General features: G+C 34.3%; 1 protein-coding gene across 1 annotated transcript in view; it reads right to left on the bottom strand.

Moving 5' to 3' along the window:
• The window catches only part of srcin1a (SRC kinase signaling inhibitor 1a), a 115303-nt gene that overhangs the window by 79270 nt on the left and 11138 nt on the right, over positions 1-24895 (bottom strand). The window contains exons 3-5 of the mRNA XM_073832441.1: positions 19001-19010; positions 18578-18607; positions 14098-14414 (exon numbers count right to left, since the gene is read on the bottom strand). Of these exons, the coding sequence (XP_073688542.1) occupies positions 14098-14414; positions 18578-18607; positions 19001-19010 (357 nt within the window). The remainder of the gene's footprint in view (positions 1-14097; positions 14415-18577; positions 18608-19000; positions 19011-24895) is intronic.

The raw sequence follows: 24895 nt of genomic DNA, 5'->3' as shown, positions 1-24895 counted from the left end.
ATACATAGTCACCATCTCCAACCATTTGACATCTTTTGTGAGAAAAGAATGTGGAGGAAAATATGAAAAGAGAGAGAAAGAAAACAGATCCCAGTGAGTATATTTGTCAAAATTGACTGAGAATTTTGGACAGACTCACATTTACTTCAACTTCAACAAATAACTTCATATTTTCACTCAACGTTTCATGTTTCTATATTCATAGGTCATATTAAAACATGCATTGTCTTAAAGGGACAGTTCACCCAAAAATGAAAATTCTGTCATTAATTACTCACCCTCATATCGTTCCAAACCCGTAAGACTTTGTTCATCTTCAGAACACAAATTAAGATATTTTTGATGAAATCCGAGAGCTTTCTGCGTAGACAACTACAATGTTCAAGGTCCAGAAAGGTAGTAAGATAATCATTAAAATAGTCCATGTGACATCAGTGGTTCAACCGTAATGTTATGAAGTTATGAGAACACTTTTTGTGCACTAAGAAAACTAAAATAATGACTTTATTCAACAATTTCTTATTTTCTGTGCCAGTTTTCGATGCGCGTTCACGCAGATTACATCTCTCAGATTGCATCAAAAAAAAATCTTTGTGTTCTGAAAATGAACAAAGGTTTGGAACGACATGAGGGTGAGTAATTCAATTCAATCCTTTTACCATTACTGCAATATGCATTTATACCACCAAAACTTTATTCTTTATTGTGATAGGACAGATCAGAAATGACAGGAAGCGAAGTGGGAGAGAGATGGGGGCGGGATTGGGAAAGGTCCTGGAGTCGGGATTCGAACACGGGACGCCCGTAGCACAACAGCGCTGTATTTCGGCGTGCTGCACACAAGGCTCTCGGTGCTAGAGTTAAAGGGATAGTTCGGAGTAGATTTGACTTCATTGCTATGCACTCCGAAGCCCATGTAAATACCCCATCCGAAGTTTTTTTTACCTTAGTCAAACATTGAGGGAGATATCAGAGTTTTTCGAATGGCTTGCTACTGCCGTACATGGTACATGTGATGTATCTCGTAAATTGCACCACTAAACGTGCACGTAATCTTACCAATCTTTACGACTGAAGAAAAAAAATGAACATCTTGGAGTACATTTTCTGTAAATTTTTGTTCTGAAAGTGAATGAACTCATTTTTATGAAAACATCAAATTTGACCAAAACTGACATTTTTTAAGTTATTTTTCCTGTAGCTCAAAATTAGATAGTGCACATTCCAATTAATTTCATCAGCACGGTCATTTTTTTTTTTTCAGAATACTTTGATGAATTTAAAATGTAAAAACATCATTGCTTTAAAATAAAAACTTTTACAACAGTATAAATGTCTTTACTTTCACTTTTTGGTCAAATTGCATTACATACAATTCAAAAAAATGCACAAAGCCGAAAACTTGCAGAGTACAGAAATCATTAAAGCACATGGTGACACATAATTTCTCATGTCTGGTCCTCATATGGAGCTGTTTTGAATGGGTCAGCCCTCTAAATGAGCCAGCATGAAGGTATTTTGAGGCTTGCCCTCATCCGTCCATCAGCTGCCCTGCCTGACTGACTAACTGACAAGATTGCTGCAAATGAGAAAAAAATTAATTAAAAAGATCCCCTCTGTGTCTATGCCTGGCCTGCTGCCCAGACCTATCAATCATACTGAAATTGGTCAGCTGTCGGAAGCGCTCTCACCTATCTCCCCCGTTTCATCCGTGGATTTCACTTTTACAGACATCACCAGCTACAATTTTCTTGGTCACTTTCTTAACTTCCTCTTTAACTGTAATTCCTTTGGTCGCAATTTTATCAAAAAGAGAGCGAGAGAGAGAAAAGAAAAGAGAAGCAATTTAAATCACTGTCATTTCCACCACAGAATGATTCGAGATGTGATGGAAATGAGAGTGTGGTGAAAATAATATTTTAAACATTAATTCTTCTGTCATTTTTTATCAAACATTAATGTATGTATGCCCACTGCGTTATTAGACAGACAACATTACATTATTAGACGACAAGTTAAATAAACTAGGGAGTGTTAATAAAACAGTTTATTTTCTTTATTCAGTTCATTAAGTCCCAGAGTTCACATAAGTTCTTTGAATAAAACTGAGACTGCCGCTTATTTGGTGAACTCAACCCTATCGATCAAGACTTTTGAATATTTCATGGCCAAGTCTAGACCACAGTCAGCTGATTAAAAGTGTGTGCGTATACAAACATACATTTAGAGAGGAAAACATTTTAATTGGAAAGTTTAAAGCACAAAAACATCAACTAAATATTTCCTTCCACACAAGGCCAAAAATATTGCTGAACTCCCTTGAAGCAGGATGTTGATGTCAATGGAGTAGAAAATCTCACCACTCATATAACAGCACTTCAGCATTGCATTTCTAGTAAAATAATATTCATTCAGTGTATTCAGTGTATTCATTCGCCAATGCGTGCCAGTCAACCTGGCAATGCCCTACAGGGAGCAGCACTATAAAAAATACATGCAGCACAATGAAATACTACTGCAAACCCCAAAGTTGAGGTTAAGACATCATCATACGCACGCTGCATCAGGGTCTCTCCAAAAACAAAACACCTCATGTACCGTATAATATCTATATTTTAGTGTTGGTCAGTGTATCTGTTGCTGATATCTGGAATACAAACTGGCCAACCCTTCTCAGATGATCCTGTGTTTATTCTGTTCTAAAGCAGGTTTAACTGGTTTTTGCGCCTGGGCCTTTTTAATGATTGATTCTGCCCCTCCAGACAGAAATGGGTCAGATTTAGGGGCAGTGCCTCACCTGCAGGGATTGATTCTGGGTTACCTGATGTCAGGTACTACTGAGCGGCAGATGGACCCACTGCATTGCTGCCAGGAGGTGTTTTGGTACTCAACTTCAGCCTAGAGCAGCCTTTTGTGCAGTTGATGGTCAATCCAGGGGGATCAACCATACTTTGGAACAGCTTGAGATGTAAGTGCCTGCTCAAGGACGCAATATATTAAATGTCCCCCATAAGCATTTCCAAGCCGGAGCATTCTCGTATTACGTGGGACATGTTTGAAGCATGAAAAGAATGAGTGTAGCCAGTCTATACTCTAGTCTATATTCAACACACACACACACACACACACACACACACACACACACACACACACACACACACACACACACACACACACACACACACATGTTGGGTTTACATGTTTTATGGGGACATTCCATAGGCGTAATGGTTTTTATACTGTACAAACTGTACTTTCTATGGCCCTACACCTACCCTACACCTAAACCGAGCCCTCACAGGAGATTGTGCACACTTTTACTTCCTCAAAAAAACTCATTGTGCATGATTTATAAGCCTGTTTCCTCATGGGGACCTGAGAAATGTCCCCACAAGGTCAAAATCTACTGGTATTACTATCCTTGTGGGGACATTTGGTCCCCGCAACGTGATGAATACCAGGTACACACACACACACTCAAATATTCGCCTGAACAAAAGGTTCTTTGTGGCAAAAAAAGGTTCTTCAGATTCTAAAAAGGTAAGAAAGAGATGGTTCTTTAAAGAACCTTTGAATGGTTGTTCTATGGCATCGCTGTGAAGAACTGTTTAAAGCACATTTATTTTTAAGAGTGTATAATAAATCATTTCATTTTCAGGATTCATTGACTAATAAAAAAGTGAACTTTAAAATGACATCAGTATGGATCTAACGCAAAAGAAAAGCTTTTGGCTATTTCCTTAATAATTTTTATTATTCATAATAACTATATACCAACCCTAGCCACCATAAAATGCAACTTTATTTGAATGTTTTAAAGGTTAGTGATGATATTAAATCTCTTTATGAATCTTTTACTTTTAGGGAAAAAAAAAAGATTGGAGAAGGTCAGAAAGTTTTTTTCAAAAACTACATCCACATTAAATATAGACATTCAACTGTATTATAGTTTTTTTTATTTTTTATTATATATCAAATAAATATTTATATTTTCACTGTTCACTTTCTATAGCGGAAAATTTAATGTTTAAAAAAAAAAATTATATATATATAATTTATTTGATCAAAAAATTTGATGTATTGATCAAAAATACAGAAAAACAGTAATATTGTGAAATATTATTCCACATATTGTATATTGTGATACTTTTTGAAGAATTATTTCATATAAAAGTTCAAAAGAACAGCATTTATTTAAAATAGTACATTTTTATTCTTTCTTTCTTTCTTTGAAAGAAATTAATACTTTTTTCTTATAATTTATCAAATTTAATCAAAAGTGATAGAAAACACTTATATTATTAGAAAAGATTTATATTTTGAATAAATGCTGTTCTTTTAAACTTTTTATTGATCAAAAAATCCTGAAAAAAAGAATCACATACCAAGAATCAATTCCAAAAAATATTAAGCAGCACAACTGTTGCCAACATTGATCATAAAAGTTATAAATCAAGATATTAGAATGATTTCTGAAGGATCATGTGAAACTGAAGACTGGAGTTATGTCTGATGAAAATTCAGCTTTGCATCACATGTATAAATTACATTTTTAAATATATTAAAATAGAAAACTATTATTTTAAACTGTAATAATATTTCACAATTACAGTTTCTTTTCTGTATTTTTGATCAAGTAAATGCAGCATTGATGAGCATAAGAGAATTGATAAAAAAAAAACATTAAAAATTTTACTGATCCCAAACTTTTAAACAGCATTGTAGACAATATTAAAAATACATATTATTTTACAATTAAAAATATTATTTAAAAATATTTAAAAACACATAAAATGCATATTATATAAATAAATTACATTTACTCATTTATAAACCACATTTGCTTTTGATGAAGTCCTCCAAAATAAGATTTTGTCAGTTTTAGCAAACTCCTAGCACTATACTTCAGCAAATTTGTCTGAAAAGTATGGCTAAGTTAGACACACCCACCCACACACACCCCTTCCCGGCCATTTCAATTTGCACTGTGGTCTCCAGCCAAAACACAGAGGAAGTGAAAAATTCACCGCAATGAAAAGCCTCCTAAATCATTTTAACGTGACAGCCCTAAATTTCTCTCTTTGACATAGCTTTTGATAAATAACTGAAATAACACAACTACCGACGCCATCATATTGGCTGATAATTGAGGGGCCGCTTCAGCGTCTTATGGATTTATGCACTGCGGGGCCGGTGAGCTGTGGCTTGGTGATGTTATTTTCCCCTAACAAGCAGCTTGTCAGCGTCCTCAGTTGCTAAGAAACAACTCTAAATGGGGGATAATTGGCTGTCTAAGCAGCAGTTGCTTTTGCCAGCGGAAAATCAACAGCAATGTTAAGGGTTAACAGATGATACAGGTGCATCTGAAAAGAAACATTTAAAAAAGGGATAAATTATGCAAAACTGATTTTTTTTTTTTCAGAACGCAAAGCTCCCTTCCCACATCTCCCAGGCCATTTATGGAAACTAAATCTCTGTTTACACCTGGCACTAACATTCATTTCACATTGACAACACTATATGTGACCCTGGACCACAAAACCAGTCTTATGTCGCTGGGGTATATTTGTAGCAATAGCCAAAAATACATTGTATGGGTCAAAATTATTGATTTTTCTTTTATGTCAAAAATCATTAGGAAATTAAGTAAAGATCATGTTCCATAAAGATATTTTGTAAAATTCCTACTATAAATATATCAAAATGTAATTTTTGATTAGTAATATGCATTGTTAAGAACTTAATTTGGGGAACTTTAAAGGTGATTTTCTCAGTATTTTGATTTTTTTGCACCCTCAGATTCCAGATTTTCAAATAGATGTATCTTGGCCAAATATTGTTCTATCCTAACAAACCATATATCAATAGAAAGCTTATTTGTTGAGCTTTCATATGATGTGTACATCTCAGTTTTGTCAAATTTAACCTTATGACTGGTTTTGTGGTCCAGGGTCACATATAGAGATATATAAAGGGGTTCAAATAGTTTTGACATTTGGAAGCAACTAAAAATGCTAATCCATCAATCCATCAAGTTTAGGAGATTATCTTAAAAAGTGACTTTGAAAAAAAAAGGTGTCAAAACCATTTTTACACAGACGTTTGAAATTTAATATTCAACTACTTGCTATTTCTTTGTAATTATTTATGAAATATACTACAATTTCTGTGTGAAAATGGTTTTAACACCAATTGTGACCCTGGACCACAAAACCAGTTATGAGTAGGACGAGTATATTTGTAGCAATAGCCAACAATACATTGTATGGGTCCAAATTATCGACTTTTCTTTTATGCCAAAAATCAATAGGATATTAAGTAAAGATCGTGTTCAATGATAGAACTTCATTTGGACAACTTTAAAGGAGATTTTGTCAATATTTAGATTTGCATCCTCAGATTCCAGATTTTCAAATAGTTGTATCTCTGCCAAATATTTTCCTATCCCGACAAACCATACATCAATGGAATGTTTTTTATTCAGCTTTCAGATGATGTATAAATCTCAAATTCAAAAAATGTATCCTTATGACTGGTTTTGTGGTCCAGGGTCACAATTTTCTTCAATGTTTTCAAAGTCACTTTTTATGTTAGTTTATCAGTGTCAAGTTGATAAAATTGCACAATATTATCAAATTTACTTTCAAATTTTAATCTCACCTCAAGCTTTATGTTTTGTTTTTGTCAAGTAACTGTATTAACTGTAATACGAAAAAAGTTGTTTTTTTTTTATGTGAAATGCACTCCATTATTCTTTCTATCAGCATAGACATAAGGCACAAGAAAAGCTTATGGCTATTTGTTTAATATTTAATCTGGGCCACCATAAAATGCAACTTTATTTTAACGTTTAAAATGTTAGTGATGACATTATTATTATTATTATTATATCTCTTTATAAATCTTTTCCTTTTTAGGAAAAAATAAACATCCACCGTAAATGGAGACATTCAACTTATATTATTAAATGACATATCAATTAAACATTTTTATTTTTACTGTTTACTTTACTTTTTTATTTTAGTTGAACATATCATATAGTATTCAGCGTCACATGGTCCTTCAGAAATCATTCTAATATACTGATTTATTATCAGTGCTGGAAACAGTTGTGTTGCTTAATATTTTTTTGGACATGTGATACTTTTTTTCAGGATTCTTAATAAATAAAAAAGTTAAAAAGGAAAGCATTTATTTAAAATAGAAATATTTTCTAACAATATACACTACTGTTCAAATGTTTTGGGTCAGTAAATTTTTTATTCTTTCTTTTTTGAAAGAAATTATTACTTTTATTCAGCAAGGATATGTTAACTTCATAAAAAGTGATAGCATGACTTATATTGTTTTTAACTTTTTATTCATCAAAGAATCCTGAAAAAAGTATCACAGGTTCCAAAAAAAAATTCGGTAGCACAGCTGTTGCCAACATTGATAATTCTAATAATAAATCAGCATATTAGAATGATTTCTGAAGGATCGATTGACACTGAAGACTGGAGTAATGGCTGATGAAAATTCAGCTTTGCATCACAGAGGAAAAAATATTTTAATGTATATTAAAATAGAAGCCATTATTTTATATTGTAATAACATTTTGCAGTATTATTGTTTTTTCTGTATTTTTGATCAAATAAATGCATTCTTGATGAGCATTAGAGACTTAAAAAAAAGTCTTACTGATCCCAAACTTTTGAACGCCAGTGTATATATGGAAAAATAAAAAATAAAAATATAAAATTAAATATATATCGATAATTTTCGATAATCGTTTCTGTCCACAAGTAGGGCTTTTATTTTGGCATCACTGAAAACGCCAGCATCTGAGCTTAGACGCTCCTCTTTTCAATCTTCATTCATTTACAGTCATTTTTTTTATTAAACCAAATTATTTAGCAAATACACATTTGTATCTTTTAAATAAGTCGCTGACTATCTAATAAAGATTTAATTTTACAAACAGTGCTTTGTATAATGTTTTTAACACGTTAATTTATAAAAAAAATCCAATTACACTACCGGTCAAATGTATTTGACCAGTTAGATTTTTAATGCTTTTGAAAGAAGTGTCTTCTGCTCACCAAGCCTGCATTTATTTGATCCAAAGTACAGCAAAAACAGTCAAATTTTGAAATATTTTTCTATTTAAATGAACCGTTTTCTATTTAAATATATTTTAAAATGTAATTTATTCCTGTGATTTCAAAGCTGAATTTTTAGCATCATTACTCCAGTCTCATGATCCTTCAAAAATCATTCTAATATTGTGATTTGCTGCTCACAAAATCAGTTCCTTGCGTACAAATGGTCACAGGAAACACTTTTGAAACATGTTATCAGGTGTAAACAGTTTGACCATTTGTGATCGGTACTATACTGCACTGGCACGCTGAAGTTAACCTATTAAAGGTTATTTACATAAGCCAACCTCATAAGCCAAATCTTAAAGGTACAGGAACAAAATACAACTTTAGCATGCTGTTAAAGTGCAAACTGGTATTGAATGCAATAATCCTTAACTACCATTAATCAGGAGGTCAAACTAAAGTGTAATAGAGCATGTCCGCTGTAAATCCACCTCCTGCATATATCAGAAACATAGTGGCTTTTGTTTGCAAGTCAAATGCCACCATGTGCACCTATACGTCAGCATTACAACAAGTCTACCTTTATGAAAGCAAAAGCACATTCTCACGCACGCTAAACACAGCAATCAGGCCTGAATACTAGTTGCATCTGATCCTGTGACCAGCATTAGTCTCCACCTGAGAAACATGTGTCAGCCCAGCAAGAGTACATCTAGAGCCTACCGGAGCTGTACACCACCTGACCCGCATGCAAAACAGCTCTTCCTTCTCTCTCACATGCACACACACATACAGTCACACATGTTCCCTCTCGCTGACACACAGATACACTAACACCAGTACCCAAGTACTATTCATCTGCATGCAGTCACCACGTCAACCAATCTCGCAATAACCAAACAAATAAAGCCGTCAGCTCGAATCTCACCTGCACCTGCTTGCATGTGTGCTAGTGAGTGTGCGTTCTCCCTGCACACACACACACACACACACACACACACACACTAGCTAGATGCCTTCAGTCTTAGCAGCTGGCTGTCAGGTGTGCAGAATACTCATTCTCTCTTTTTCCTGTCCTCTCTTTCTCTTTCTCTCTCTCTCTCTCCGGCACATGCGACGGCAGGTTCTTTATTTAATTCATTACAGCATCGGCTGGCTACTGGCTGCTGCTTTAACTCTTCCGTGCTGGAGTCTCCGGAAAAGGCTGGCTGAGGGTAATTAACTCTCCTCTCGCCGGTTTACACACCGTTGCACTCATCTGTCCCCTCTCTCGCTCTCTTCTCGTCCTCCTCTTCCCCTCCCCCTTTCCATTATTCCACCACGGCTGCAGATAGACAAATGAATAAGGAGGAATTCCTGTGAAGCGTCTTCCTTCAGAGGTGAGGATATTCCGAAACCCTTCCCCTTTTTCTCCTGCGCTCTGTTTTTTCTCTTTTTTTTGCCTTCTCTCTGTGTCTCTCTCACTCTCTTTATTTCTTGTTCTCTGGCTCTCTCTCTTTCTCTCTAGCCTGACCTTTGCAATATGATATCACCAGTTTCCATATAAGGGCGGTGTTGCCTTGGCAACCATGGACTCCACCTGTCTCTCACCCAACCTCACCGTCTCTCTCTCTCTCTCATTTGATCCTATCATCTCTCACACACTCGCTGGGCATTAATGTCACACTCAAGTATATACTGTGATGAGAATCACATACATGAGGATGAAAGAGCTGTAAAATAGGTGATGAAAAGACGAAGAGAGACTGTCGAAACAGCCCTACTGGAAAGACTAGCTCATACCTGCATGAGCTTCAGTGTTTATGCTGGTTTGGTGCTAGTCTAGATAGTGGACTATCATAGTTTTGGTGTTTGCCAACAAAAAATGCTCAAATGACAAATCTACTTAAAGGATTAGTTCACTCCAGAATTAAAATTTCCTGATAATTTACTCACCCCCGTGTCACCCCATTCTTCAGTCGCAAAGAATTTGAGTTTTTTAAAGGGAAAACATTCAAGGATTTTTTCCCCCAAAGTTTTAAACCGTTGGGAAACATAGAAGTCCATTATATGGAGAAAATCTTGGAATGTTTTCCTCAAAAACCATTAACTATTATAAGCAGTAATTATAAGATTATTTAGAAAAAAGTCATAGTTAATAGTTAAAAGTGAGAAATGGACATTTAAATAAGGTTCATTAGTCATTAGTTTACAGTTCTTTTTTTAATTATTTAGCAAATACTCATTTGTATCTTTTAAATTAGTTGTTGACTTAAAAATATTACATTTTACAGTGTTGCTTATGGTGTTAATTTCCTTTTTTTGTATAATGTTTTTAACACTTTCATTAGTAAAAAAATACAATTACACTACTGGTCAAAAGTATTTGAACTGTAAGATTTGTAATGTTTTTGAAAGAAGTGTCTTCTGCTCACCAAGCCTGCATTTATTTGATCCAAAGTACAGCAAAAACAGTAACATTTTGAAGTTTGCTTTGAAAACACAGGAATGAATTACATTTTAAAATATATTCAAATAAAAAAAAAAAACGTTTCTTCCATCTTAATTAGTAAAAATATATTTTGTTAAATTACTGTTTTTGCTGTACTTTGGATTAAATAAATGTAGGCTTTACATTAAAAATCTGGTGTTAATTTCCTTTTTTTGTATAATGTTTTTAACACTTTCATTTGAAAAAAATACAATTACACTACCGGTCAAAAGTATTTGAACAGTAAGATTTTTTTATGTTTTTGAAAGAAGTGTCTTCTGCTCACCAAGCCTGCATTTACTTGATCTAATGTACAGAAAAAACAGTCAAACTGTGAAATATTTTACTATTTAAAATAACTGTTTTCTATTTGAATATATTTTAAAATGTAATTTATTCCTGTGATTTCAAAGCTGAATTTTTAGCATCATTACTCCAGTTACATGATCCATGATTAAATTTTTAATTGGTAACATTTTACAATAAGGTATCATTTGTTAACACTAGTTAATGTATTAACTAACACAAACCAACAATGAACAATACATGTATTACACAGTTTATTCATCTTTGTTAATGTTAATTATTAAAATTACAGTTGTAACAATTAACATTATCTAAGATAAATAAATGCTGTAGAAGTAATGTTCATTCTTAGCTCATGTTAACTAACGTAGTTAACTAATGTTAACTAATGAACCTTGTTGTAAAGTGTTACCAATTAAATTGTGTGATATATACTTCAGTTTTACATCAGATTCACATGTGCCATCAAAGTCAAGTTTTGAACAACATTAGGGTGACAAAATGTACATTTTTTGAGTGAACTATCCCTTTAAACTAGTTTAAGAAGCCTGAAAGGGACACCGGTGAATAGCACAGTACTGCAGGTCACTTCAACAGGAAAAAAGAACAAGAACAATGGATTAAACAAGAAACGACTTACTAGGGGGATATATTGATGGAGAGATAATGGGATGATGGCCATAATTAAGAAAGCCGAAGCAGTGAACGTGTCTGTTATTCCTTCGTGTCTCTCTCTCTTTTCATGCACACAGCTGATTGGCTGTTACTGGTTTGATGCAGTGACATCATCCATATTTGAATTCGACATTACGTCACCCTCTTCCATAAGAATCAGTTGTTCCATTCAGAGAGTGACTGCTGTCTCGCTGTACTCTAGCATGCAACTGCCTGTTTTCTATGGTGAGTACAAAACGTTTCAATGACATTTTGACAGCTTCTCTCAAGCTGTGGAGATGGGGGCATATTAAGTCTATGCCACCAGTGACTGAAGTGTTTGTATGTGCTGCGGGCTCCATGTGTCAATGCCTCCTTCAGAAGACCTCTCAGATGGGTACAATTTCAATGCCACATGTTGTGCATCTTGTGTGTGTCCATGCATGCTTAATGCAATTTACACAAGCAGCATATGTTTCTGAATCAACATCCTTTTGTAGTTACCCGAGTAACACTCCTATTAACCAGTCAGAGGCTTAAGGATGTTGCAAGGATGTTGAAACAGGAACCTGTCCTATGTGTGGGCATTTTTCCCAAGTACACACACAATACCAACATTGATGGTTGAAGAAATATTTCTTGAGAAGCAAATCAGCACATTAGAATGATTTCTGAAGGATCATGTGACACTGAAGACGGGAGTAATGATGCTGAAAATCCAGCTTTCTATCACAGAAATAAATTATATTTTAAAATATAGTCAAATAGAAAAAGAGTTATTTTTAATTGTAATCATTTGTTACAATTGTACTATTTTTACTGTATTTTTGATTAGATAAATACAGCGTTGATGCACATAAGAGACTTTTTTAAATAACATTAAAAACCGTACCAATCCTAAACTTTTGAATGGTAGTGTACAACATCATCTCTATTACAACATCAGCTTATTAATAGACAAAACATATGAATAGAAAATATGTTTAAATAGCTACAAATATAAATATGTAGTTTATTTAAATAGAAGTCCATGAATAGAAGTTAATGTATTTTCAAAATGTAATAACAATAACAATAACAATAGTGTTATAAACAGATGCATATGAGTGTAAATTAATTATTATTATTATTATTATTATTGTAAAATAATAAACTAAAATAAAGTTTTTCAAACAAAAAATAAACAAATATTTTCAAAAATATAAAAAACTGTTATAAACATATTCATAAGTGTGTGTATATATATATATTTGTAAAATAATAAACTAGATTAAACTTTGTTAAAAAAAACAGTCCTAATAAAATAAAAATAACTAGTATTAAAATAACATTAAAATACAGTAAAAAACAATCAAATAAAATGTATAAAAAATAAAATTATATATATTTTATATATATATTTATTTATATATAATAACAATATAATATTGTTTATAACAATAGTGTTATACACAGATTTGTTTGTGTGTGTGGATGTTATTATTATAATTATTATTATCATTGTAAAATAATAAACTAAAATAAATGGTCAAACAAAAAAACAGTCCTAATAATAATAATAATAATAACTAGTATTAAAATAGTATTAAAATAAAATAAAAAAATAATAAAATCCATAACCTTAACCAACATAATCTCTAATATGACATCAATTTATTAAACAATAGACTGAAAATATGCTAAAATAGCTCATATAAATAAACATGGTTAATTTACAGAAATATTATTAATTAATAATTTATATTATTATAATTATTATTATAATTAAGTATTTTTTAATTATAATAACAATAGTCTTATGAACAGATGAGTGTGTGTGTGTGTGTGTGTGTGTGTGTGTGTGTGTGTGTGTGTGTGTGTGTGTGTGTGTGTGTGTGTGTGTGTGTGTGTGTGTGTGTGTGTGTGTGTGTGTGTGTGTGTGTGTGTGTGTGTGTGTATGTGTGTACCTGGTATTCATCACGTTGTGGGGACCAAATGTCCCCACAAGGATAGGAATACCAGTAGATTTTGACCTTGTGGGGACATTTCTCAGGTCCCCATGAGGAAATAGGCTTATAAATCATGCACAATGAGTTTTTTTGAGGAAGTAAAAGTGTGCACAATCTCCTGTGAGGGCTAGGTTTAGGTGTAGGGTAGGTGTAGGGCGATAGAAAGTACGGTTTGTACAGTATAAAAACCATTACGCCTATGGAATGTCCCCATAAAACATGTAAACCCAATGTGTGTGTGTGTGTGTGTGTGTGTGTGTGTGTGTGTGTGTATTATTATTATTATTATTATTACTATTATTATTATCATTGTAAAATAATAAAGTAAAATAAATGCTGTCCAACACGAAAAGTCCTAATAAAAATAGTAACTAGTATTAAAATAAAAAAATAAAAATAAATAAATTAAGTTAAATTAAATCCTTTAAGTACCCCTAAAATCAGTGGGTTTGTCTGATTCAAAGGAATACTGTTTAATTCCCAACATCACGCTAAACTTAACCCTGGAATATGATTCAGAATCAGAATGTTGTTCCATGGTGAACAATAACATCGATCCAGCAACATAAAACAATACAAGCCTTGTACATACCTGTTCTCGTGCGTTTCTCTCTGCGGTGCCCCTCATGCTGCCATGCGAGGGGGATGGAGAGGGTGGTAGGGAGTGCTGGGGCGGGTATTTGTTCTTCAGGTGGTCCATGAAGGCGTCCCGCTTGCGTTCCATGTCGGCCTTGTGCAGGTTGGTGAGGGCCTCCAGGCTCTGGGCGGCAATGACCGTGTGCCGGTGCTCGGAGGTGTGGACCAGCCCCACGTTGGAGAAGCGTCGCGTGCTGTTTCCCAGCGTGCGATATTCGCGCGGGTACTCCAGGTCATCGGTGGAGATCATGTGACCTCCGCCACGCTCCGGGTCTAGTTTGAGACAGAGATGAAAGAGGGCGAGGAGGAGTTGAGGAACATGAAGAGTGTGGCACCAGCACGCGCGCATCCATTCGGTCATGCACGACCACACGCACGCATGCAACAGCACAAACGCATTCACAGACGGACAGACGGTGGAGGAGAATGGGGTGAAGGGGAGGAAGAGAGAAAAATGGGATGAGATGTTAGACTTATTACAACAGAAAGGAGCACAAGAGCGAGTGGCTGCGCCCTGCAGAGTTATTGATCTCAGGTTTAGTCGAAAAGAGGGAACCAAGGAAAAGTAAAAGCACTGAGCTATAGATCAGAATATAGAACGGAGCCCAAATTTCTCTGTGGGAGATTACATTTTGCTTTGCCTGTCAATTCGCCTTTGTCATCTGATGTGCCATTTCTTACTTTCCAAGCACACATGCAGGATTACAATCTCTATACGTAAGTATCTCCGCATGCAAATTCATATATACCCACGCGAAAATATGTTCATACAAGCTGGGAAATAAAAGCATTTAAAATTTAACTACAGAGGTCAGGGGCGTCATGTACACTTTTTTTGAGGGGGATGCCAGTGGCAGTTCAGACGCATGTTATGCCCTAGAAAAGATAAATAGTTTAAAGCACTTTTCAGCAGGAAATAGTCAGCACTATTCATTCACTTATCAGCAATTTTCAGCACCCAAAAATTTAAGTATGTGAACCTAAACCACAAAACCAGTCAGAAGGGTCAATTTATTTTAAAATGGAGATGTATACTTTCCATATGGTTTGTTAGGATAGGACAATATTTGGCTGAGATACAACAATTTGAAAATCTGGAATGTGAGGGTGCAAAAAAAAAAAAATCTAATATTGCCTTTAAAGTTGTCTAAATTAAGTTCTTCGCAATGCATATTACTAACTGAAAATGAAGTTTTAATGTTAGATATATGTGGTAGGAAATTTACAAAATATCTTCATGGAACATGAACTTTACTTAATATCCTAGTGATTTTTGGCATAAAAGAAAAATTGATAATTTGACCCATACAATGTTTTGTTGGCTACCGCTACAAATATACCTGTGCTACTGACTGGTTTTGTGGTCCATATCGTTCCAAACCCAAAAATTAAGACTGCACTTGAAATCACATACTTCCCTACAATATAGCAGATGAAAAACTGTATCTGACTAAAGTAGTCATAATTCACAGAACTCATAAGTAAAAGTAAAAAAGTAAAAATTAGGATGCCCTACAGTACTACTCAGGAAAAGATTCTGAAGTGCATATCCGATTGACACTTTCAATCTCTTGAGGCCATGAGAGAGGATTTGTGAATGATAAGGAAGGCAGTATCTCCTCAAAATATTGGATGAGAATTTTTTTTTGTAAAGTACAACAATAAAACGATGCCAAAATAACAAAATATAACCCTAAAAAGCGTATAAATCACTTGTTTTTTAAGAAACACTGTCCAACAGCAGGTAAAGTCACAGCTGGAGTCCATGTCTCTATCGCCTACCCTGGGCCCATTGAGTTTTAACAGACCTCCTAAAGTGTGCAGTGGGTTTGGTGGGGGGTAATTGAGAATGAATGGGGAAAGGCACATTAAAGGAGGCAATGCCTCCATTGCAATATGATTGGATATGACTGGTTATGATCTCCTATGATTGGTTCACGCAACAAATCACGCCTCTTGTGATTGTGCGCGTTCCTCATTTGCAAAACAGTCTGAATGAACTAAAAAAAGTAAACACAAACTTAGATAATCAGTAACCACTTTGTTACGTCAAAATAAGTCTTAAAATGGCATGAAAACATGATCTTTGGGAGTTTTTAGTGAGTAATCAGCTTGGTGAAATTTAAAGTAAATCTCAGTGTCTGTGAACAATATTTACAGAGCTTTAATGACTGATGATCTGAAAAATTCAAAAATAGTTAAAAGTTAACTATTAAAAAGATAGCTGGACATAAGTTCACAAATAAAATATATCGTATCTAAATATATTTAAATTGTTACTGCTTTGGAATTATTATTTTGGAATTAATGTAAAATTCTTAACAGTGTTGTTTTTGACAACCATCTTAGATTTAGTCTTAGTCTTAGTCTTTTGGACTAAAATGCTTATTAGTTTTAGTCAAATTTTAGTCACTTCTATATGTAATAGTTTTAGTCCAATTTTAGTCGACGAAAAGTCAAAAAGGTTTTAGTCTAGTTTTAGTTGACGAAAAGTCAAAAAGGTTTTAGTCTAGTTTTAGTCAAAAAAGGGGAAAAAGTAGTCTTTTAACAAATTAATGTAGGTCAGTAAGTATTTTGCTGTTGGGTAGTGTCACTTATAAGTTGTGAAAATAGCAGATCTATAGTTCAACACAATGTGAGCTTCCGGATCGACTATTTTCAACAATAATTACAATAATGAAGGAATGTTTTAAAACATAAAAGACAAACAAGGATGGAATGCTAAAACGGCTTGCCATACTAGTATAGCAAAGAGTATTTAATGCTAAAACGGCTTGCCATAGCGGCAGATACGTTTTAGGTTTTAATTGGCATGCACAATAAGCGGAAATGTCATGCATTTTAAACGTCTGACGGACCACCCACTAACATTTTCGTCTATTCTCGTCTCGTCAACGAAAACTCACACACTTCTCGTCATGTTTTAGTCATCAACAAGCCATTTTTATCTCGTCATCGTCTCATTATCGTCATGAAAAAAAGTGGCGTCAACGAAATGATTTCGTCATCGTCATCGTTGACGAAAACAACACTGATTCTTAAAAACACTAACTTGATAAGATTCATACTAGGCTTTAATGAACAGAATATTGATTTTATTGTAAATGTAAAAATACAAAACAATTGTTTTTTGATGATCTGACTTTGACTTCCACTGGATTTCACACCACTGCTTTATATATAAACACATTTTTTTGGATTCCCAAAAAGATTTCTTATTCAAAATAAGTACCTACTCAAGAGAGTATGCAATTTCAGACGCAGCATAAAACATTGTAAAAGTAATCACACAAACCTCACTGGTTTCTCATGTGTCAAATAATCACATTTGAGCTTTTTAATTAATGTTTATATGCAAAAATGGTAACACTTTACAATAAGCTTCATTAGTTACCATTAGTTAACCACATTAGTTAACATGAACTAAGTATGATCAATACTACTACAGCATTTATTAATCTTAGTTAATGTTAATTTCAGCATTTACTAAAGCATTATTAAAATCACAATTTGTATTTGTTAATATTAGTACATGCACTGTGAACTAACATGAATTAACAATGAACAACAGTTTTTTTATTAACCAACATTAACAAAAGTTAATAAATACTGTAATAAATGTACTGTACATTGATTGTGCATGTTAGTTACTACATTAACTAATGTTAACAAATGACACCTTATTGTAAAGTATTACCAATTAAACATTTGATTCATATTCATTTTACAATGTCATTTTGTACTTCTTTATGTGTGTACTTTCAATAGATGAACAAAAAAATATCTTAATTTGTGTTTCAAATTGAAACCAACTCTATTCATGGGTTTGGAACGACATTTAAGAAGATAAACTTAGGGTGACTTAAGAAGAAAAAAACATACAGGTGATGAAAGCTCTTAAAATCTGTTCAAAAAAGTGTGATTCTATGACATAATGAAACATTTGGGACCTACAATTTATTTGATCAAAATCCACAGATACTTGAAAATGACCGTCATTGAAGAAAGATGCAGATAGATAGTATAGTTACAGCATCTACCAGCAAGGGCAAACTGAAGTATGTGAACCAGCCAAACTTTCACACCTTGGTTTACTGTACAGCCCCCCTCAGTTTAAAAGTGCATGACGCTTCTGACAGAGCAGCGCAAATATGTTTACACATTCCCAAACTGCCTCCAAGGACAAGAGGCACAATCTAATGCATGTGTAGCTTTGCTACCTCCTCTCTCTCGCTCATAAAGACAGACGGGAACAGTGGCTAATGCATATGGCACGCAGACAACATCCATCCATTGTGGTCGGGCAGTATGCAGAGACAAGACATTGACATACAACTGACAAAATCAGTGGAACAAAATGACAAGCCAGTCACAGGCTCTGATTTGCCAGAGGCAGGCCGACATGAGGGGATGTGGGAGTGGCTGGGTGTGGTTACCTTGCTTTGGAAAGCAGGCCCCAACACTGGCTGAAAAAAACAACAACAAAAACATCGGCCACAGTTAAGCTCCTCATTCCATTTATCTTTCATTCTCTCTTTCATTCCCTTTATCTCTCTTCCATATACACGCACGATAATTGCCTTTGGTGCTGTTGGGAAGAACTGATTCCCAAATCATCTCTCTCTTGTATTATGCAAAAGGAATAGGAACATTGTTCAGTCAATAACACAAAAAATGAAATCCTACACCGAGGAGTAAAAATCTCTGACTGCTGTTCACGCAATACAGAAAGGCGCTTCTCACATTGCTGGTGTCGTTTTTTGTGTAAACAGAAGCTTTCGGTAAACATCCTCAATAAGAAAGGGGTTCCAACCGAAAACCTTCCCGAGCACCTTCTGTCAAGAATTTATGAGTCTCACTGTCAAGCCTCTGAACAAACAAACACCCACACGATCACCACATAAAACTTTACATTTATCAACCATTCCTCCTTCTAGCTACTGCTCTTCGCTTATTTTCTTTTTCACATGTTAACAGATTCAAACTGTATAACCTCTCATGAGCAAACACATCAATAAATACATCTTAAAGAACCAAGAGTACACTCTTAAAAATAAAGGTGCTTCACGATGCCATAGAAGAAGCTTTTTTGTTTAAATGGTCCCATAAAGAACCTTTACCATCTAAAGAACCTCTGTTTTACAAAAGGTTCTTTGTGGTGAAAAAAAGGTTATTCAGATTATAAAAGGCTAAGAAAGAGATGGTTCTTCTGAAGAACCTTTTAAAGTCTGAAAAGGCGGAACTGGTCCTGATTGCTTGTGTGGAGTAATTTTGTTAATAAAATGTTCATGAAGTACCTGAATATATTAGTGGGCTAAAATAAGCATTTAAACTTGAGGCCAGATTACAGGAACACACTGAGCATAACAAAACTGCTGAAAGCTGCAGGTGACAGTGGTACACTATATCTTCACTGACTTGTCTCTGTACTGCATGTTCCTTCATTTATTCATCATGCTTTACAGATTTATTCATTCACTTATCAATCTATTCCACAGTTCCTTGTTAGAACAGTTTATGTACAACAAACTTAGTTAATTTATAGTAAGATGTTGGTTTTCTAAGTCTTCTGCTGGAAAGGTGAAAATAAAAAACAGCTCTATGCCTAACTTTTAGCAAACATAAACTATGTTTAAAAGATGTGGACCAGTAACACTTTACTTAAAGCCTTTATGTATAATGCATGATAATTATGCCTTGTAATGCACCTTATAATGCACTGTACAATCTCATGAATAATTGTAACCCCAGTTAATACATTATAAAACGTATCAATTCATTGTTACACTATGCATTTTAAATTCTGTAATAATTATTTCCGACAATATATAATGTACTGCAATGCACATTATACAGTGCCTTGCGAAATTATTCATACCCATTCATTTTTTCACATTTTGTTATGTTGCTGCCTTAAGTTAAACTACCACATCAATCTACACTCCCTACTCCAAAATGGCAAAGCAAAAAATAGTTTTTAACATTTGTGCAGATTTATTAAAAATAAAAAACTGAAAAGATCCCGGTGCATAAGTATTCATGGGATCCTCGAAATTTAGCTCAGGAGCATTCATATTGCTTCTAGATGTTACTACACTTCGAGTGGAGTTAAACTTTAGCAAATTGATTTGAATGAGTATGATTTAGAAAGGCACACACCTCTCAGAAAAGGTCTAACAGCTGAAAATGCATATCAGAGCAAAAACCAAGTCCTGAGGTCAAGATAACTGCCTGTAGAGCTCAGTGACAGACTTGCGTTAAGGCAATGATCTAGGGAAGAGTTCAGAAAAAAATCTGCTGCATTGAAGGTTCACAGAAGCATTATCCCTAATGGAAGATGATTGGAACAACTAGGACTCTAGAAAAATGTCTGCCCGCCCCCATCCAAGCTGACAGAGCTTGAGAGCTGAAAAGGTGAGGCAAAGAATGGCAGATAATTGCCAAATGCAGATGTGCAAAGCTTGTCGCATCATCCCCAAAAAGACTTGAGGCTGTAAAGGTGCTTCAACTATGTACTGAGTTAAGGCTATGAATACGTATGCAATGTACTTATTTCAGTGTTTTATTTTTAATAAATTTGTAAAATTTGCAAATCTGGTTTTTGCTTTGTCATTATTATAGTGTATGGAGTGTAAATTGATGTGGGGAAAAACTAATTTAAAGCAGTTTAACATAATGCTGCAACAAAACAAAATGTGACAAAAATGAAGGGGTATGAATACTTTTGCAAGGCACTGTAAATAAGCATAATGCATTATTCCCTTTAACAACCCTTTATAATGCATTATACATAAAGGCTTTAAAGTCAGCATGAAACTAAAGTTGTGATAGTCTTTTCTTCCCTATTGTGACATATATCTGAGTGAATTGGCTTCTGGATTGTAGGGTGGGATTTCTCCCTTCGTTGGGAGTTTGATTGACAGGCATTCTGACCAATTACAATGCAAATCCACTAAACAGGAGATTTAGATTAACATCAATGGACTGTGGCATATTATCGTCTTTCCACAGTTGGGACAACATAACTCTAAAGTTCATTAATGTTTATTTCATGCTATAACTATATATAATATAAACTATATATAACACACATCTTCGCTAGGTGAAAAAGACACTGACAACGCGCCGACAGACAAGCCATCCCTAGTAAAAAAGTAATATTTAAAAAGATTTAAAATGCATTTATTTTATACTGAGTATAGTTCAAGTCTATTAACATATTTACTGACATATCACTCAAAACTTACTGATATAAAAATTAATTATTACTGGTAATTAAACTTTATTTGAAGTACTATTTGTGCACAAGGCAAATTTCTTAATATTAAGCCTAAAATATGTTTTAATGTCACTATTGATGAGGATTGTATGATCTTTAAATACTATCAGTCTTTAAATATTTAAAGTGTGCCTATTTTTGCAGTGTGACGTTAATCTGTTAACTTTCCTTTCTGGTTTGCTTGTCGAACAAAATGACAAAGGGTGCTAAAAGCCTAGTTTTTGGACAGTCACTATAGTCCAGCCCCTTTTTCGATTCTTACATCATGAAGAGAACAGATGTTGTTGAGAGGGGAAGGGGAGGTTAATGTTTTTGACTAAAGATTATAAGTGCAAATGATTTTTTTTTTAAATGATGTGCACAGATGAATAATTTATAATAAAAAACACTGTAAAAAATATATTTTTTTTAATTTAATGGTGACTTAAAGTACAGTGTTACCTGAAAGAAGAATAACAGTGCTGAATTCTTCAGCAGCAAGTCTTCGTGATCTTTCAGAAATCCTGTTTAATTTTGAAAAGAGTTTATGCTGCTTAAACCGTGATACATTCCCTCATATTCAATAAACAGGAAGTTTAACAGAACAGTGTTTATTTGAAATATAAGTCTTTTGTAACATTATAAATGTTTTGTCACTTTTAATTAATTTAATGCATCCTTGTTGAATAAAAAGTAGACATTTCTTTAAAAAAAACTTATGACCAAACTTTTGAGCTGTGGTGCCACTAGCAGCAAACAGTGCAGTAATGTGGCAACAACAAATTATTCACCAGCGTGCCAAATTAAAGTAATTATTCACTTTCTTTTTATTTTGTGAATATAAGTGAGGTCAAAGTAAGCAATGTTTGACAGCATGAACTGTTGGCACTTAATATATTTATATTACATTATTTTTAAATACATTCAATTTCAAACTAGAGAAAACAGAATGAAGACCCGGAGTCATTCTCTCTATGAGAAACAACATATCATGTACTTCCAGCTTAGTGGGATTTGAATCACTCTTTTCACCAACTCAGCTGTCACCATGCTCTCCTTATTGCCCCTTCACCTCCTTCCAGGAAGCTTGGGGCTAAAACCACCATCACCATCCAATGAATTATTCACATATTATTTAAAGCATTGAATCTGAAAGCAGCTGGTGTTTTATTAAGCAGAGCTGGTGCTTTAAACAAACATCAGGGTTGTTCTGGAGAAACAGACAGCAGCGATGCTCCTGAGGAACGGCTAAATTGAATGACCTTGTGGTTAATGTTGTTAGCATTGAATACTTTAATAGCACTGATACTCTCCTGAGAAGGAGCATTATCTTTCAGAGAGCGGCCTGTTGAAGGACAGACGGAACTGATACCGACTTACCATGATACTAGCTCTAGGGAGTTTGAACCACTAATACACCCTGACAATGTGACTAAACTGTGTTAGCTTTAGCAGTTAGAGCTTTGAATTGAAGAAGAACATGTTCAATTCACTTAAACAGGCTGAATAATTGAGTGATAGCACTGAGTTAAAGCAGTTCAGTGGTGTTTGGTGTTTGGAGAACAATACTGAACTAATAAAACCCAGCCTATGGTAATTTATTAGGTCTCTATTATTAAAGAGTGCTGTGAAATCGTATTCATTTTAGTTTATTTTTAAACGTGATTTATTTCTGTTATAGCAAAGCTGAATTATCAGCAGTCACATGATCCTTCAGAAATTACTTTAATATGCTGATTTGGTATCAATGTTTAAGGTCCAAATGAACAGAATTTATTTGTAATATGAAACGGCTTTATGTAATACACTAATCAAAATGCTAGAGCTTAAGTATGATTACTATGCCAAAACTACAGTAAATTTACATTTAATGTGCATGACAAATAACGCAATCACATGTAGCTTTGCTCAGAGCTGTATTAGATTAAAGCAAGGAAGTGTAAAGTCAAAAGGGACCCCTTTGGCTAAATTTAGGTCTACAATGGGCCAGATTAATGCAATAAAGCCAAAAGCCTTCAAGCACTGATTCCAAGAAAACTGCACCCTGCTGTCTCATTCTCCCATCTCAGATCATATACCCTCAGCTATTCATTCTCCTAATAAAGACAAAATGCTGGAACAAAATAACCATCCTGAATGTGAGGAAACAAAGGGCATTGATTTGACCTGTGCATGGAAGCAGATATCATCAGCGAAGAGAGTCGACCCATCTGATGTGCTAAAAGCAGGTAACTGCCGCAGGCACAGAGAAAGAGAGAGCAAGCACACAATGCCGGAAGTGGAGACGGGTTGTTTGCCTCCATCCATCACAGAAGCCAAGCTAGAATTACTCTGACAGGCAAAATCAATGCAAAATAACAGCCTGAGAACGTGTTAGCAAGACCTTTTCAAAAAAGTACAAGAGAACAATGATGTTTAGCGAGCAAGAGCGAGTGAGGGAGAGAAAATGAGAGCTAACAAACTCTAAACACTTAAGCCATCTTTATCCCACTGTTATAAAGAACTACTGTGTGCAAAGGCAATACTTGTGCGGAATACAATGAGTGTCTTTGTGGATTTTCTGATAACTTTATAGCACAGCATTGTGTTGCTGCAGATTTATTCAAGAGACCTTTTTTATCTTCCAGAGATTGGAATGACTTCAGTTCAATTTTTAAAACTAGTTTGCTAAAAAAAGAGAGAAGCAATTTCAGAATTCTGAAATTAAAAAAAAAAATTCCATCCACATCACAGTGGCAACACTAGCATATTAAAGGAGACGTTCACTTCCAGAATAAAACTCTTCTGATAATTAACTCATCCCATGACATCCAAGATGTTCATGTCTTTCTTTCTTTAATTGCAAAGAAATTGTGGTTTTTGAGAAAAACATTTCAGGATTTTTCTCCATATAGTGGACTTGACTTTGAAGGTCCAAACTGCAGTTTCAATACGGCTTCAAAGGGCTCTACACGATCCCAGCAGACGATTAAGGGTCTTGTCTAGCGAAACAATTGGTCATTTTCTTAAAACAATGAAAATGTGTATGCTTTAGAACCACAAATGCTCGTCTTGCACTAGCTCGACTTCATGCATTACATAATGATGTTAGAAAGGTCACACATGAAGTACACTGTAAAAAAAACACAGTTTGTTGAGTCAACTTAAAATAATTAGTTACCCTGCTGCCTTAAAATTAAGTTCAGTCAACTCAAATAAGATTAGTCAACTTGAAATGTTAAGTTATACTAAGTGACAACTTAGATATTTGAGTTGACTGAACAAAAAGCTGGGTTGGCTTAAAATTTTAAGTTGAATCAACTCAAATATCTAAGTTGTCACTTAGTACAACTTAACATTTCAAGTTGACTAAACATTTTTGAGGTGACTGAACTTAAAATTTTAAGGCAGTCAGGTAACAAATTATTTTAAGTTGACTCAACAACTTGTTTTTTACAGTGTTAGGCGGAAGCACCGACCCAGTGTTTACAAAGTGAACATGTAAAGAAAGTCAAAC

The sequence above is a fragment of the Garra rufa genome, chromosome 1 (assembly GCF_049309525.1).
Source record: "Garra rufa chromosome 1, GarRuf1.0, whole genome shotgun sequence".
NCBI classification, from domain to species: domain Eukaryota; kingdom Metazoa; phylum Chordata; class Actinopteri; order Cypriniformes; family Cyprinidae; genus Garra; species Garra rufa.
Note: the sequence above shows the minus strand (reverse complement) of the source record. Positions and strands in the feature narration are given on the sequence as shown.